Here is an 11,727-nt window from a genome sequence, read left to right on the forward strand (position 1 = left end):
CTATGCGCAGTTGCCCACCTTCGGGTCTCCAACACCAGAAGCAAAACCAAAACAAGAAAGAAAAAAAAAAAAAGAACTGTGCAGGTACAGGAAACAAACTTACCTCCTAGGAGAGAGAGCTGCTTGGTGGCATTTCCTAACAATGACTGAGGAGTGTCCAAGGGTGTTCCTGGCCAATGCACCAAATGTTGGGGTTCAGGAATCAACACACAAACCACATGAACACTGATCTCAGTTAAGCAAGAATAGGTTATTGAACACACAGTGCACCCTGATACTGGTTGGACCAGGGACATAGCTCAGAATTATCTGAACTATGACAATGGCTGTCTTTCTCTGTCAGCTCACAAAGGATAAAACCACAATGAGCTCATATGCAGGTACACGAAGTACTGCCCTGTGGTCAGCTCTGACCCAAGATATTGCAGGCATAACAGTTCATATTGTCCTTTGATTTGATGGGCCCTATGTAAAGCTTTGTGGAGTTTCTTAAGATTAGCAAACCTCATACAGAACATTCAGAACCAACAGAACAAACAGGACGTGTGGTCAGCATGTCCTTGCTCTGATCCAAGTCACTTCCCTGTGTCAATGACTGGCAGGCATGGCACAGCAACAATATGAAATAGCTAGCAGGCATGGTACAAAATGGTCACAGCTATGTCAGACCACAATAGAGACAAGCAACAGTTTCCTATTCATATATGCTGAGGTGGTTGGATGGTCTTCAAAAATATCTGTAGAATATGGCATTTAAAGATGTTTTATTAAGACATGTCAGCTCCTGGCAGTACCCCATNCTATTTCAAAGAAGATGATGAGCATTGAAGACTCTCCTTATGGAGTTTGCTTCAAATGTGGCAAGCTGCCACTGGGCAAGAAACTGCCCTTGCCTCAATTGCTGACAGCATGCTGTCCAAACTGTGGACAAGTAGGACACAAAGAATGGCAACTGCTGAATTCTGCCAGTACAAGACAGAGAAGCCCTTCGTAACTTCTCCTTCACACAAAAATTTGTCAGACTATTATTATTCTGGGCCAGTAGGCTGAAGAGACGGTTGCCCCAACACTGCGGAGAAATCTTGGTGACTGCTCAGGCGGCCAGCTGTCTCTGTCATTTCTATAGTTTTAGAAGGTGCTTGCTCTGTATTTTCTGTTTATTCAGGTAATATTTATCCTTCTCGGGTCTCTGATGGGGTTGAAGACTAGATAGTTATGGTCTCACAGGTAAGCTTAAGTTGTTTAAGATTTAAGAAAAACCTTTTAAGGTCTACAAAGATGTTTTTAGGTTAGTAAATGCAAGTTAGGATAGAAAGTGATTCAGGTACAGAACTTGGGGCTCACCAACACAGGATAGTAGAGTACTTTCTCCAAGGCTGCCAAGTACAAAAGGACTGGACATTATGAATGTAATTCTTACCAGATAGTCTATAGTTTATTGATGTTAGAGAAGGGGTCTTTTATTTAGATAAAAAGGGGGAAAGTTACAGGATATTTGATCACATTGTGTACCCCAAGATTGTGAACTGGAAAAACCAAACAGAGTCAGTGATGGGTCAAGAGGTGGACCAAGCAACCATTTGACAGGGAGTGAACATAATAAAGCCCAAGACAGAGAAAGGCGGGTCTCTGAGGTGAACCGTATTTGACAGTGTGGGGAAAGAGAGAGAGCCTTTTTCTTCTAGGATGTGGGTGAAGTAAGAAGGTCAGCTGGGTGCTTTCTCCACCTTTTGACCTATCATTGACCTTCTTTAATCCTGTTTACAGAAATCTCTTTGGATTAAAGATGTATGTGCGAGGGCTGAGCCATATCATAACAAGGTTTTTCCAGTTCACAGCCTTGGGGTTCACAATGGGATCGACTCTGCTGCAACATAGGATAATGTTAAGGATCAGTGAAGCTTGAGGCTCTGTGTAAATGTGACTGTGCAGGGCTGACTCGCCCTGAGACCTGCTCGAGTCCATGCTCAAGCGCTCTGCTACAGGGCTGAAATGCTGCAGTAGCAACAGGTTAACAGTCACGGCCCCATGGTCCATGAATCTTCCCTTCAATTGAGGTTGAACTCTGATTGCTATTTTATAAACACTCTTGGTTATGAGTATTTAGTTCTGGAATAGTTGATGACCTTGAACCCCCTGGGGAAAATGATCTGAAGGTCAAAGGGCGTAGAATCCTTTGCATTGCGGTGGTCTGACAACAGAAGCAGAATAATGCTGTGGGCAATGCCGACAACCTGTCTTCTTTCCTGCTTTTCCGCCCACCTTGTGCCTGGGTTATCCTAACTCACATCCATTCCTAGGTGGAGTGGTTGGAGGTGATTTTTTTGTGAGGTTGAATGCTATGATGTCTCAAAGAGTAACCCATAGACTCCTTCAAATCCTAAGTAGCAAACTCTGGTACCGGGAGGGTGTTCTTGGACACTTAGCAGTTAGCTGACTCTTCTGTTCTCCGTCCCAACAGCATTTGTCTACTATGTGATCAGTATTGAGGGCATTGGAGCCGGAGTCCATCGCCTGTGGAGCCACAGAACGTACAAGGCACGCCTGCCCCTGCGGATCTTCCTCATCATTGCCAACACCATGGCGTTCCAGGTAAGGCGCTGATGCTGTTCTTTCTTGTGTCTCTGCTCTATGCATGATCCAGGGCAGAGTGGTGGACATCAGAACACAGAAAGGTGGTCTTGAGATCCCCACAACATGGGACATCTCAAGGTCACTGGGAAGGGAAACAGGAGATTGGTGGAACAGGCTCTCCAGGCATAACTTTCTTTGAACCCTAAGTTCCCTGGGTTATAATGTAATATGGCAGTGTAGTCCTTTTGGCTTAAAAAACCATAGAATATCATCAAGACACTGTGGTTCTTTAAACACTCAGTCACCAATAAATCATGCATTGCCGTGATTGTCTTTGAACTCTACTGTAATAGGAAGTGGCATGTGTCCCAGACTCAAGAATTCCCTTGTTTCAGGTAATAAGAGCAAACATGTCTATAGCTCCATGTGCTGGACGCTGGACCAGCATTTGACATGGAGTCACTCCTAAGTCCTCACAACCAGGATGCCAGGAAGTAGGCCTTATTGTCCCACCCACGGAACAGATGAGGAAACCAAGCAACTGAGACTTTAAATAAGCTGATCTTGTCCTATCAAGGGCTACCATGATGGATAACTCAAGCACTGAGGACAGCGCTTGCAACAAGCTTATAATGGATAGACTATAGGAAGTTAGGAGGGGGACACTCACCTAGCCATAGGCTGCTTACAGAATAGGATTTAGCTTGGAAGATGAGGGGGAAAAATACTAGAAAACTAATTACTTTGCCTTGACAATATCTGAGGCTCTTATCATGTGTGTGATCACCTCGCTCTGACAATGTGTATGGTGGAGGCTTCCAGTCTCTATGTTTAGAGGACAAAAAGAATGACACATTAGCACATGCTTGAAGAAATGGATAAAGTTCAGAAAAGCTCAGAGGTCATTCAGCAATGTGCCCATGCTCCTATCTCAGACGTCGGTCCTCTTGGGTTACGTGTGTGACAACCCTCTTGTGATGGCAAAGACATAGAGTTTTTGCAGCCTTGCAACAAAGCAGAATCTTGGGGTCCCAGGCCTTCTGTTTCATAATCTCTCTGCCCCCATCAGATACCTTGAAAGGAACCCTGTCTCATGTTGCTTGCATAAGGAGACACCATGTTCTCTACTGGTGAAACTCTCGGAACATTAAGACCCACCTTCTACCCACCACACAACCTTGGGAAGCAACAGTGTTCTTGTGTTTGGGGTCTTCAAATTGCTTTTTCACATACGTTTCACGGGCATGTGTGCATGAGAGGGTATTGCCAAGGCCTCCTTGGAGACAGAGTCCCTAAGACTCTGAGAGTTGCGCTAAAAGTCCCAAGCCCTTGCAGACATCTAGGTCCTAGCAGACTCCTTGGAGGGCCTCTCTTCTCAATACTGGGCTCCTCTTTCCTGTGCTTCCAGAATGACGTGTATGAATGGGCCCGAGATCACCGCGCCCACCACAAGTTCTCAGAAACACACGCCGACCCTCACAATTCCCGCCGTGGCTTCTTCTTCTCTCACGTGGGTTGGCTGCTTGTGCGCAAACACCCGGCTGTCAAAGAGAAGGGTGGAAAACTGGACATGTCTGACCTGAAGGCTGAGAAGCTGGTGATGTTCCAGAGGAGGTGAGTGGGGGCTGAGGGATGGAGCTTGAGAGATGAGGTTTCAAGATCTCATTTCTCTTAGTCCTTAAAATAGCTGAATACATTTCCAGGTTTATCTGTCCAATAGCATCATTTCAGCCAAGTGTGCCTGTAACCCCAGCACTGGGGAGACAAACGCAGATAGACTTCTGTGAAGTCCAGGCCAGCCAGAGCTACATAGGGATACTCTATGGACTGAAGAGATGGCACAGCAGTTAAAAGCACTTTCTCTTCTTCCAGAGGACCCTAGTTCAGATCCCAGCACTGACTTCCTGGGTGACTTACTCCCACAATTCCTACTCCAAAGGATCTGACACCCCATTCTGGCCTTCAGAGGCACAGGAACACACGGGGCATTTACTCACACAGACATACACACATCTACATCAATAAAAAAAAAACAATTTTAAAGAGTACATTGGCCAGGTGTGGTGGCACATGTATCTTTAGTCCCGGGATTTGAAAGGCAAAGGCAGGTGGATCTCTGTGGGTCTGAGGCTAGCCTGGTCTACAGAGTGAGGTGCAGGACAGCCAGGGCTATAAAGTATTATGCTGTTTCAATAAAACAAAAACAGCCGGGCGTGGTGGCGCACACCTTTAATCCCAGCACTCGGGAGGCAGAGGCAGGCGGATTTCTGAGTTCGAGGCCAGCCTGGTCTACAAAGTGAGTGCCAGGACAGCCAGGGCTACACAGAGAAACCCTGTCTCGAAAAAAAAAAAAAACAAAAACAAAAAACAAGGGGCTGCTGAGATGGTTCAGTGGGTAAGAGCACCCGACTGCTCTTCTGAAGGTCCGAAGTTCAAATCCTAGCAACCACATGGTGGCTCACAACCACCCGTAATGAGATCTGATGCCCTCTTCTGGTGCGTCTGACAGCTACAGTGTACTTACATTAAATAAATAAATAAATAAATAAATAAATCTTTTAAAAATATATTAAAAAAATAAAACAAAAACAAACAGATCATTTTAAACCCTAGTTTTTAATTGCTTGGATGTCCAAAGTCATGGAGTGTTGCTCTTTCCTCTCTCTCTGAACTGATTTCATTAAACCAATTAAATGGAGCAAATATTCACTGACTGGGGATATTCATAGACACGATTAATTCAACTAAGTCCATAACCTCTGGGAGATTTTAGCATAATACTGAAGATACCATGAGGGAAAGCAAAATACTGTCTGTACTGTGAGAGGCAGAAAGGGCCAGAGATCACTCAGGGAGAACAAGAAAGGCTAATGAAAACGCAGCATCAGAAACAATGGAAAGATCTGTGTGCAGACCAAAAATAGGAAAGTGGATTAAAGCTTCATGCAGGATCCAGAAGCAGTCTGTTCCCTTGACCTACAAAAGAAATGAGAGGAAAAGAAGGTAACATAGACTGATGTCACCGGCAGTGCCTGAGCTACAGATAGAATCAAAGTGGTTGACAAGGAAGAGTTTATTTCTCCAACAACGGGTGGTACCAAAACAGAGCCCTGTGTTCAAAAGGCCAATGTCAGGTCAGGCGAAGAAAGTATGCAGCCTGAGAGGTAAGGAAGAACACAAGTTAACAAGTGGAGAATGTTGTGTTTTATAAAAAGATAAAGAGAGAAGGAATATGTTCTGGTGGAGGGGTAGTCAGGTATGGGGGGAAGGAGGTGCCTCTATGGGCCCATGCTGAGGCATCCCTTCCCCCTGAGCGACCAGCCACAAGTTTATTCAGGGGAGAGGGGAGAGGGGACAGGGGAGAGGGAAAGAGGAAGAAGGCCGGCCATGATCACGTGGAGAGAGAGGGGGGAAAGGGAATGGAGAGGTGGGGAGAAGGGGCGAGGAGACAGAGCCAGGAGCAAGAAGAGCAAAATAGAGCGGAAGGGGCAAGCAGCCCCTTTTATAGTGAGTCAGGCGCTCCTGGCTGTTGCCAGGTAACTGTGGGGCGGAGCTTAGACAAAATGCTACCAGAAAGGACTCCCATTAGGAAGAGAGCATGAGAATGAGAACGCTGAATGCAGGTCATGCCAGTGACTGGAAAGTTCAAGATATTACTGCTGAAGGGACACCAATCGGTTCTCTCGGAATTAGCGGTTTGTTCTGTGTGGAGGTGAGATTAGGAAGGAGTGAAACAGCGCCTCAGCACAGAACCGCTGAGAATGGGGTTTGGTCCTGATTTGTTGAGTAGCCGACCTCATCCCTCTATGAGTAAGAACAATGGAGCTCTTGCTTGGTTAACTGGTGGAATTAATTTAGGACAATCTCTGCTCAGCACAGACTTATGTGCTGACTTATTAAAGACGTGGTGGCGCACGCCTTTAATCCCAGCACTCGGGAGGCGGAGGCAGGCAGATTTCTGAGTTCAAGGACAGCCTGGTCTACTGAGTGAGTTCCAGGACAACCAGGGCTATAGAGAGAAACCCTGTCTCAAAAAAACCAATAAATAAATAAATAAATAAATAAATATTTAAAAAATGATAACACTCTGTACTGAAATTTTCTACCTCGTTCTACCTCATTCTCTCCCACTGTAAGAGGAAGTTAGCAGCCCCTCCCACTGAGAATAGCCAATTTTCTCCAGACTCAGCGTGTGATCTCTCCACACAGGTACTACAAGCCTGGCATTCTGCTGATGTGCTTCATCCTGCCCACGCTGGTGCCCTGGTACTGCTGGGGCGAGACTTTTCTACACAGTTTTTATGTTGCCACTTTACTGAGATACGCTGTGGTGCTCAACGCCACTTGGCTGGTGAACAGTGCCGCCCACCTCTACGGGTATCGCCCCTACGACAAGAACATCGATCCCCGGGAGAATGCCCTGGTTTCCTTGGGAAGTATGGGTAAGTTAGTCGGCAGTCTACGATGGGCATTTTAACATTCCGTGGTCTTTTTATTCCGTGAGCGTTGAGAAAGACGTGAGTCACCTGTTCTTAAGGGCGCTTAGTGTCTCATGTCTTCCATTGTAAAACTTGAGGTTGTGGCATTGGGGAAAACATGAGAGTCAAGCATCACTCTTTTTTGGGGGGGTGGGGGGGTTCGAGACAGGGTTTCTCTGTGTAACCCTGGCTGTCCTGGAACTCACTTTGTAGACTAGGCTGACCTCGAACTCAGAAATCCATCTGCCTCTGCCTCCCAAGTGCTGGGATTAAAGGGGTGCGCCACCACGCCCGGCTAAGCATCACTATGTAAGAGGGGAAAGGATTAAAAAAAATCCTGCCTTTGATTGAAGGTAAAAAAAAAAAAAAAAAGCTTTCCAAATGACCAAATGAACCTTTCTCAATGCATCTCTGATCTCTGATTCAGTTCTTGGGACTGGGCTAGTCCTGCTTAGATCAGGTGATTCATACATAGAACAGTAAGATCAACGGAGAATACAATAAGCCTAGTCATGCCATATGAGGGAAAGAGGAAACAAGCGAAGCTTTGTTTAGTTGACTTAAAAGTGAACCATTCTCAGAGTACTGGCTCCTCTCCCTGGTGTGGTTTCATGAACTTGCACCCCCAACCAAGATATTCAGGGACCACCACCATCACCATCACCACCACTACCAGCACCACCACCATCACCACCACCGCCATCACCAGCAGCAGCAGCAGCAGCAGCAGCAGCAGCAGCAGCAGCAGCAGGTCCACTATGTGTGCTCTTCCATTCACCAATGTTTAAGTAAATCAGCTATGGACTGTGAGATGTACTTTGTGAATGAAGCTACTGTGAACGCTCTCAGCTCCAGTCTCTTTTGACTTCTCTGTCCTAGGTAGCGGCCTGCACTTTGCTTTGTCCCTATTGACACTCCTCTGCTCCTTCTCATTCCTCTCTGACTTCATCTGCTTCTCTCCTGATTCCTGCCATTCACATCTTCAATTTCTTCTCTCCTCTCCCTTCAGCTTTTCTCTCTCCTCTGCCCTCTCTTCCCTTTTGCCTTCATCCCACTCCTCCTAAAGAACGGAGGGTGAAACTTACAGCCTTGTGCAAGTGCTCTGAGCTGAACGACATCCCTGAGCCCTCAATACGGTTTTCTACATTGTGAGAGAGGAACTCACTAAGTCGTCTAGGCTGGCCCTGCATTTACTCTGTAGCTCAGGCTGTCCTTGAAATCTACCAATAAGCTATTTGTCTAGCTCTTTGATCTTTACCTTAGAAATACAGTCTTTCTAATTTGTCCTGGCAAGACTTGAACTTTCTTGTCCTCCCGGTTCAGCCTCCATGGAGCTAGGATTACAGGCAGTGCCACTTAAAAATATTATAAATCCAGACTTCAGAGTTTGCCTGTCTTGTTATAACTCAAGAGGGGAGGTGAGAGACAGGGTTTCTCTATTTCTCCCTGGCTGTCCTGGAACTCACTCTGTAAACCAGGCTGTCCTCAAACTTGACTGCCTCTGCCTCCCAAGTGCTGGGATTAAAGGCATGCACCACTAATGTCCGGCAATTTTTATTCTTCTTGAAGTCACAGTTTATATTTCCTGCAATATATTGATGTAAATATTCAGCTAAATATTCAAATTAGAAATTTCAGAAAAATGTTTTGAGTATCGCATTACACAAGGAATATTTATGTGTGTGTGTTGTGTGAGTGTGTGTGTGAATGTGTGTATGAGTGTGTGTGTGTGTGTGTGTGTTTATTAGTCAGGGTTCTTTAGAATAAAAGAACTTAGAAAATGAATAGATATATGTTATATGTACATAATATATAATATATGTTAGAATGACTTAGAAGCTGTAGTTCAGCTACTCTGACAATGACTGCCTATGAACAGAAGGGCCAAGAACCCAATAGTTGATTAGTCTAGAGGCTGGAGGTCTTATCTGCTGTTCCTGCTAGCTGGAATCCTGAAGTAAGCCAGTGATGAGAGAGACTTGCTAGGGAGGGTGAGGACTCGCAGGCAGAGTGAGGAGTTTCCTTCTTCTATGTCTTCTCTAGACTTCCAGCAGAGGTGTGGCCCACACTAGAGAGGGGTGTGTCTTCCCACCTCAAAGATCTGGACCAGAAGTGGTTCTTCCATTGTCAAATGATTAACTTAGGCAAAAATTCCCTCGCTGGTGTGCTCAGTCATTTCAGACTTTCACTTAATTCCAGATATTCTCAATTTGACAACCAAGAATAGCCATCACAAATGGGGCTTGGTGGTGCATGTCTTTAATCTCAGCACAGGGAGGCAGACAGACGAATCTCTGAATTCAAGGCCAGCCTGGTCTACAGATCGAGTTCCAGGACAACCAGAGCTACACAGAGAAAAGTTGTCATGAAATCGTTCACCTCCACACACACTACAAAAATAAATACATAGATAAATAAATTATAGATAAATAAATAAATAAATAAATAAATAATAAAAATAAGAATAGCCACCACAGTATGTATATCTGCATGGCTATGCAGCTGTGTGGGTGATACGAGGAGAATGGTACATGCTACAGTGCCTGTGTGGTGATCAGAGAACAATTTTTCAGACTTGCACTGTTATGTGAGCTCTTTGTATCCAACCTGAGTTGCCAGACTGACTCCAACAGTTTTTATATCTTGCAATATGTTTGTGTAAAATATTGAATTAAATGTTCAGGTTTGTTTACAAGTAACTGTAACTAAAAAAAAATCATAAATTTCAGAAAAAAAATCAATAGCAGATGAAACAAGAAATCTTTATTATAGGGGTCCTATTTGATGGACACTCCCCTGCACCACCCTCCTGCATCAAAGCTCTGAGAAGCAGCAGCAACAGAAGCCACTATGAGCCCTAATGGCTGGATGAAGCCCCACCTTGGCTAGGCCCTTGACTGCTCTTCTTGCTTCTGTTGCAGGCGAGGGCTTCCACAACTACCACCACGCCTTTCCCTACGACTACTCTGCCAGTGAGTACCGCTGGCACATCAACTTCACCACGTTCTTCATCGACTGCATGGCTGCACTGGGCCTGGCTTACGACCGGAAGAAAGTTTCTAAGGCCACTGTCTTAGCCAGGATTAAGAGAACTGGAGACGGGAGTCACAAAAGTGGCTGAATTTGGAGTCAAGTCTATTCCAAAAGCCAGCTGGATAGGGGTTTAATAATGTTTTTTCAAATACTGAAAAGAAGCACCCATGTTGTGTAGAGTCCTACTTCAAGACACTATTCTTGTAGAATATTCAAATATTAAAAGACCAAAAACTTTCTTTTATGATGCTAAGCAGAAATTCTCCTGTTCTTAGTCTTGTGTTCGAGGGACCTACTTATTGCTTAACCCTTCTTATTACTTTACTGCCTTTTCAGGAGAGCTGCAGGTGAGCCACAGGTTGGAATAGACCTTTGAAAACGCAGCAAATGTTTTAAATTAAAGAGCCCCACCAGGAGCACTCTTTCCTTGATCTCTCTTGAGCTTCAGGGTAGGTGTCTCAAACCATATCCAACCAGATCTTCCTGGATGTTCTCTGTTAATTCCCATCAGGCCACAGGAAAGACAAAAGCACATACACACACACACATACACACACACTACATACACACACACCATCAAAAAGACAACCAAAACCCCTAAACTTTCCTTGGCACTGAGCTGGTGTGGCATTAAGACATCATGGAGGAGCGCTACCATGCCAGGGAGGACCTTGAAGCAGAGATGGCGTTGCAAGGAATGAGTTCTAAAAACAGTCTTTCTCTGGGGCTGGAGAGATGGCTCAGTGGTTAAGAGCACTGACTGCTCTTCCAGAGGTCCGGAGTTCCATTCCCAGCAACCACATGGTGGCTCACAAACACCTGTGATGAGATCTGATGCGCACTTCTGGTGTGTCTGGTGTGTACGCATATACATAAAATAAATCTTAAAAAAAAAAATAAAAATGTTCTTTCTGTGATCAGACCCAGCTGCTTCCCAAGCAGGCATGGAGTCCGGCACACAGCACACGCCACACGGCAGCCTTCCTTTCTGTCTTGAGCCTCGGAGCTTGGTAATGAAACTCTTCCCACTTCAAGGCAGAGATGGAGAGGCCGGGGGATAGATAGCATTGGTAGGCGGATTGTGAGAGAGAGCTTTCTAGAAACAGCTGTTTGGGTTGAAGATTTCCTTGATGTCCTTCTGAAACAGTTTCAAAGCTGGGTTCCTTTCTTAGTCCAGTTTGTTCCTTGGGTTGATACGAGTCAGGGATTCCTGCATAGCATCCTGATGCCTATTGCCCAGTTCCTTCCTATTAAGTGTGAGGTTCGTGACTATCCTAGGTCAGTGAATCTTCGTTGCATAGGACTGGTTTAACGAAACAGCTGGAAGATGCAACACAGCTTGGTTAGTTTTCATCAACAGTCTTCCTCGGCTGTGGACGCTGTATTCAACAAGCAAGTGGTCAGGCAATGTGCCCACCAGCATGAGAGAAGCAAGTCTGGTAGGAGGGTAACCCACTGACTCATGAGTCAATGTGAGACCCACTCCCTAGAAGGGAACTCACCATCAGAAAGGCCGTGGTTGGGGCTGGTGAGATGGCTCAGCGGGTAAGAGCACCCGACTGCTCTTCCGAAGGTCCAGAGTTCAAATCCCAGCAACCACATGGTGGCTCACAACCATCCATAACGAGATCTGGCGCCCTCT

General features: G+C 45.5%; 1 protein-coding gene across 1 annotated transcript in view; it reads left to right on the forward strand.

Annotated features, from left to right (window-relative positions):
- LOC110285787 (acyl-CoA desaturase 3) overlaps positions 1 to 10,822 on the forward strand; it is a 35,044-nt gene extending 24,222 nt beyond the window's left edge. Inside the window, exons 3-6 of the mRNA XM_021152193.1 lie at positions 2,462 to 2,592; positions 3,983 to 4,188; positions 6,784 to 7,016; positions 9,974 to 10,822. Coding sequence (XP_021007852.1) covers positions 2,462 to 2,592; positions 3,983 to 4,188; positions 6,784 to 7,016; positions 9,974 to 10,173 — 770 coding nt within the window. The 3' untranslated portion in view covers positions 10,174 to 10,822. The remainder of the gene's footprint in view (positions 1 to 2,461; positions 2,593 to 3,982; positions 4,189 to 6,783; positions 7,017 to 9,973) is intronic.
- Positions 10,823 to 11,727: the final 905 nt, after the last annotated feature.

This window comes from Mus caroli, chromosome 19 (genome assembly GCF_900094665.2).
Source record: "Mus caroli chromosome 19, CAROLI_EIJ_v1.1, whole genome shotgun sequence".
NCBI lineage: Eukaryota > Metazoa > Chordata > Mammalia > Rodentia > Muridae > Mus > Mus caroli.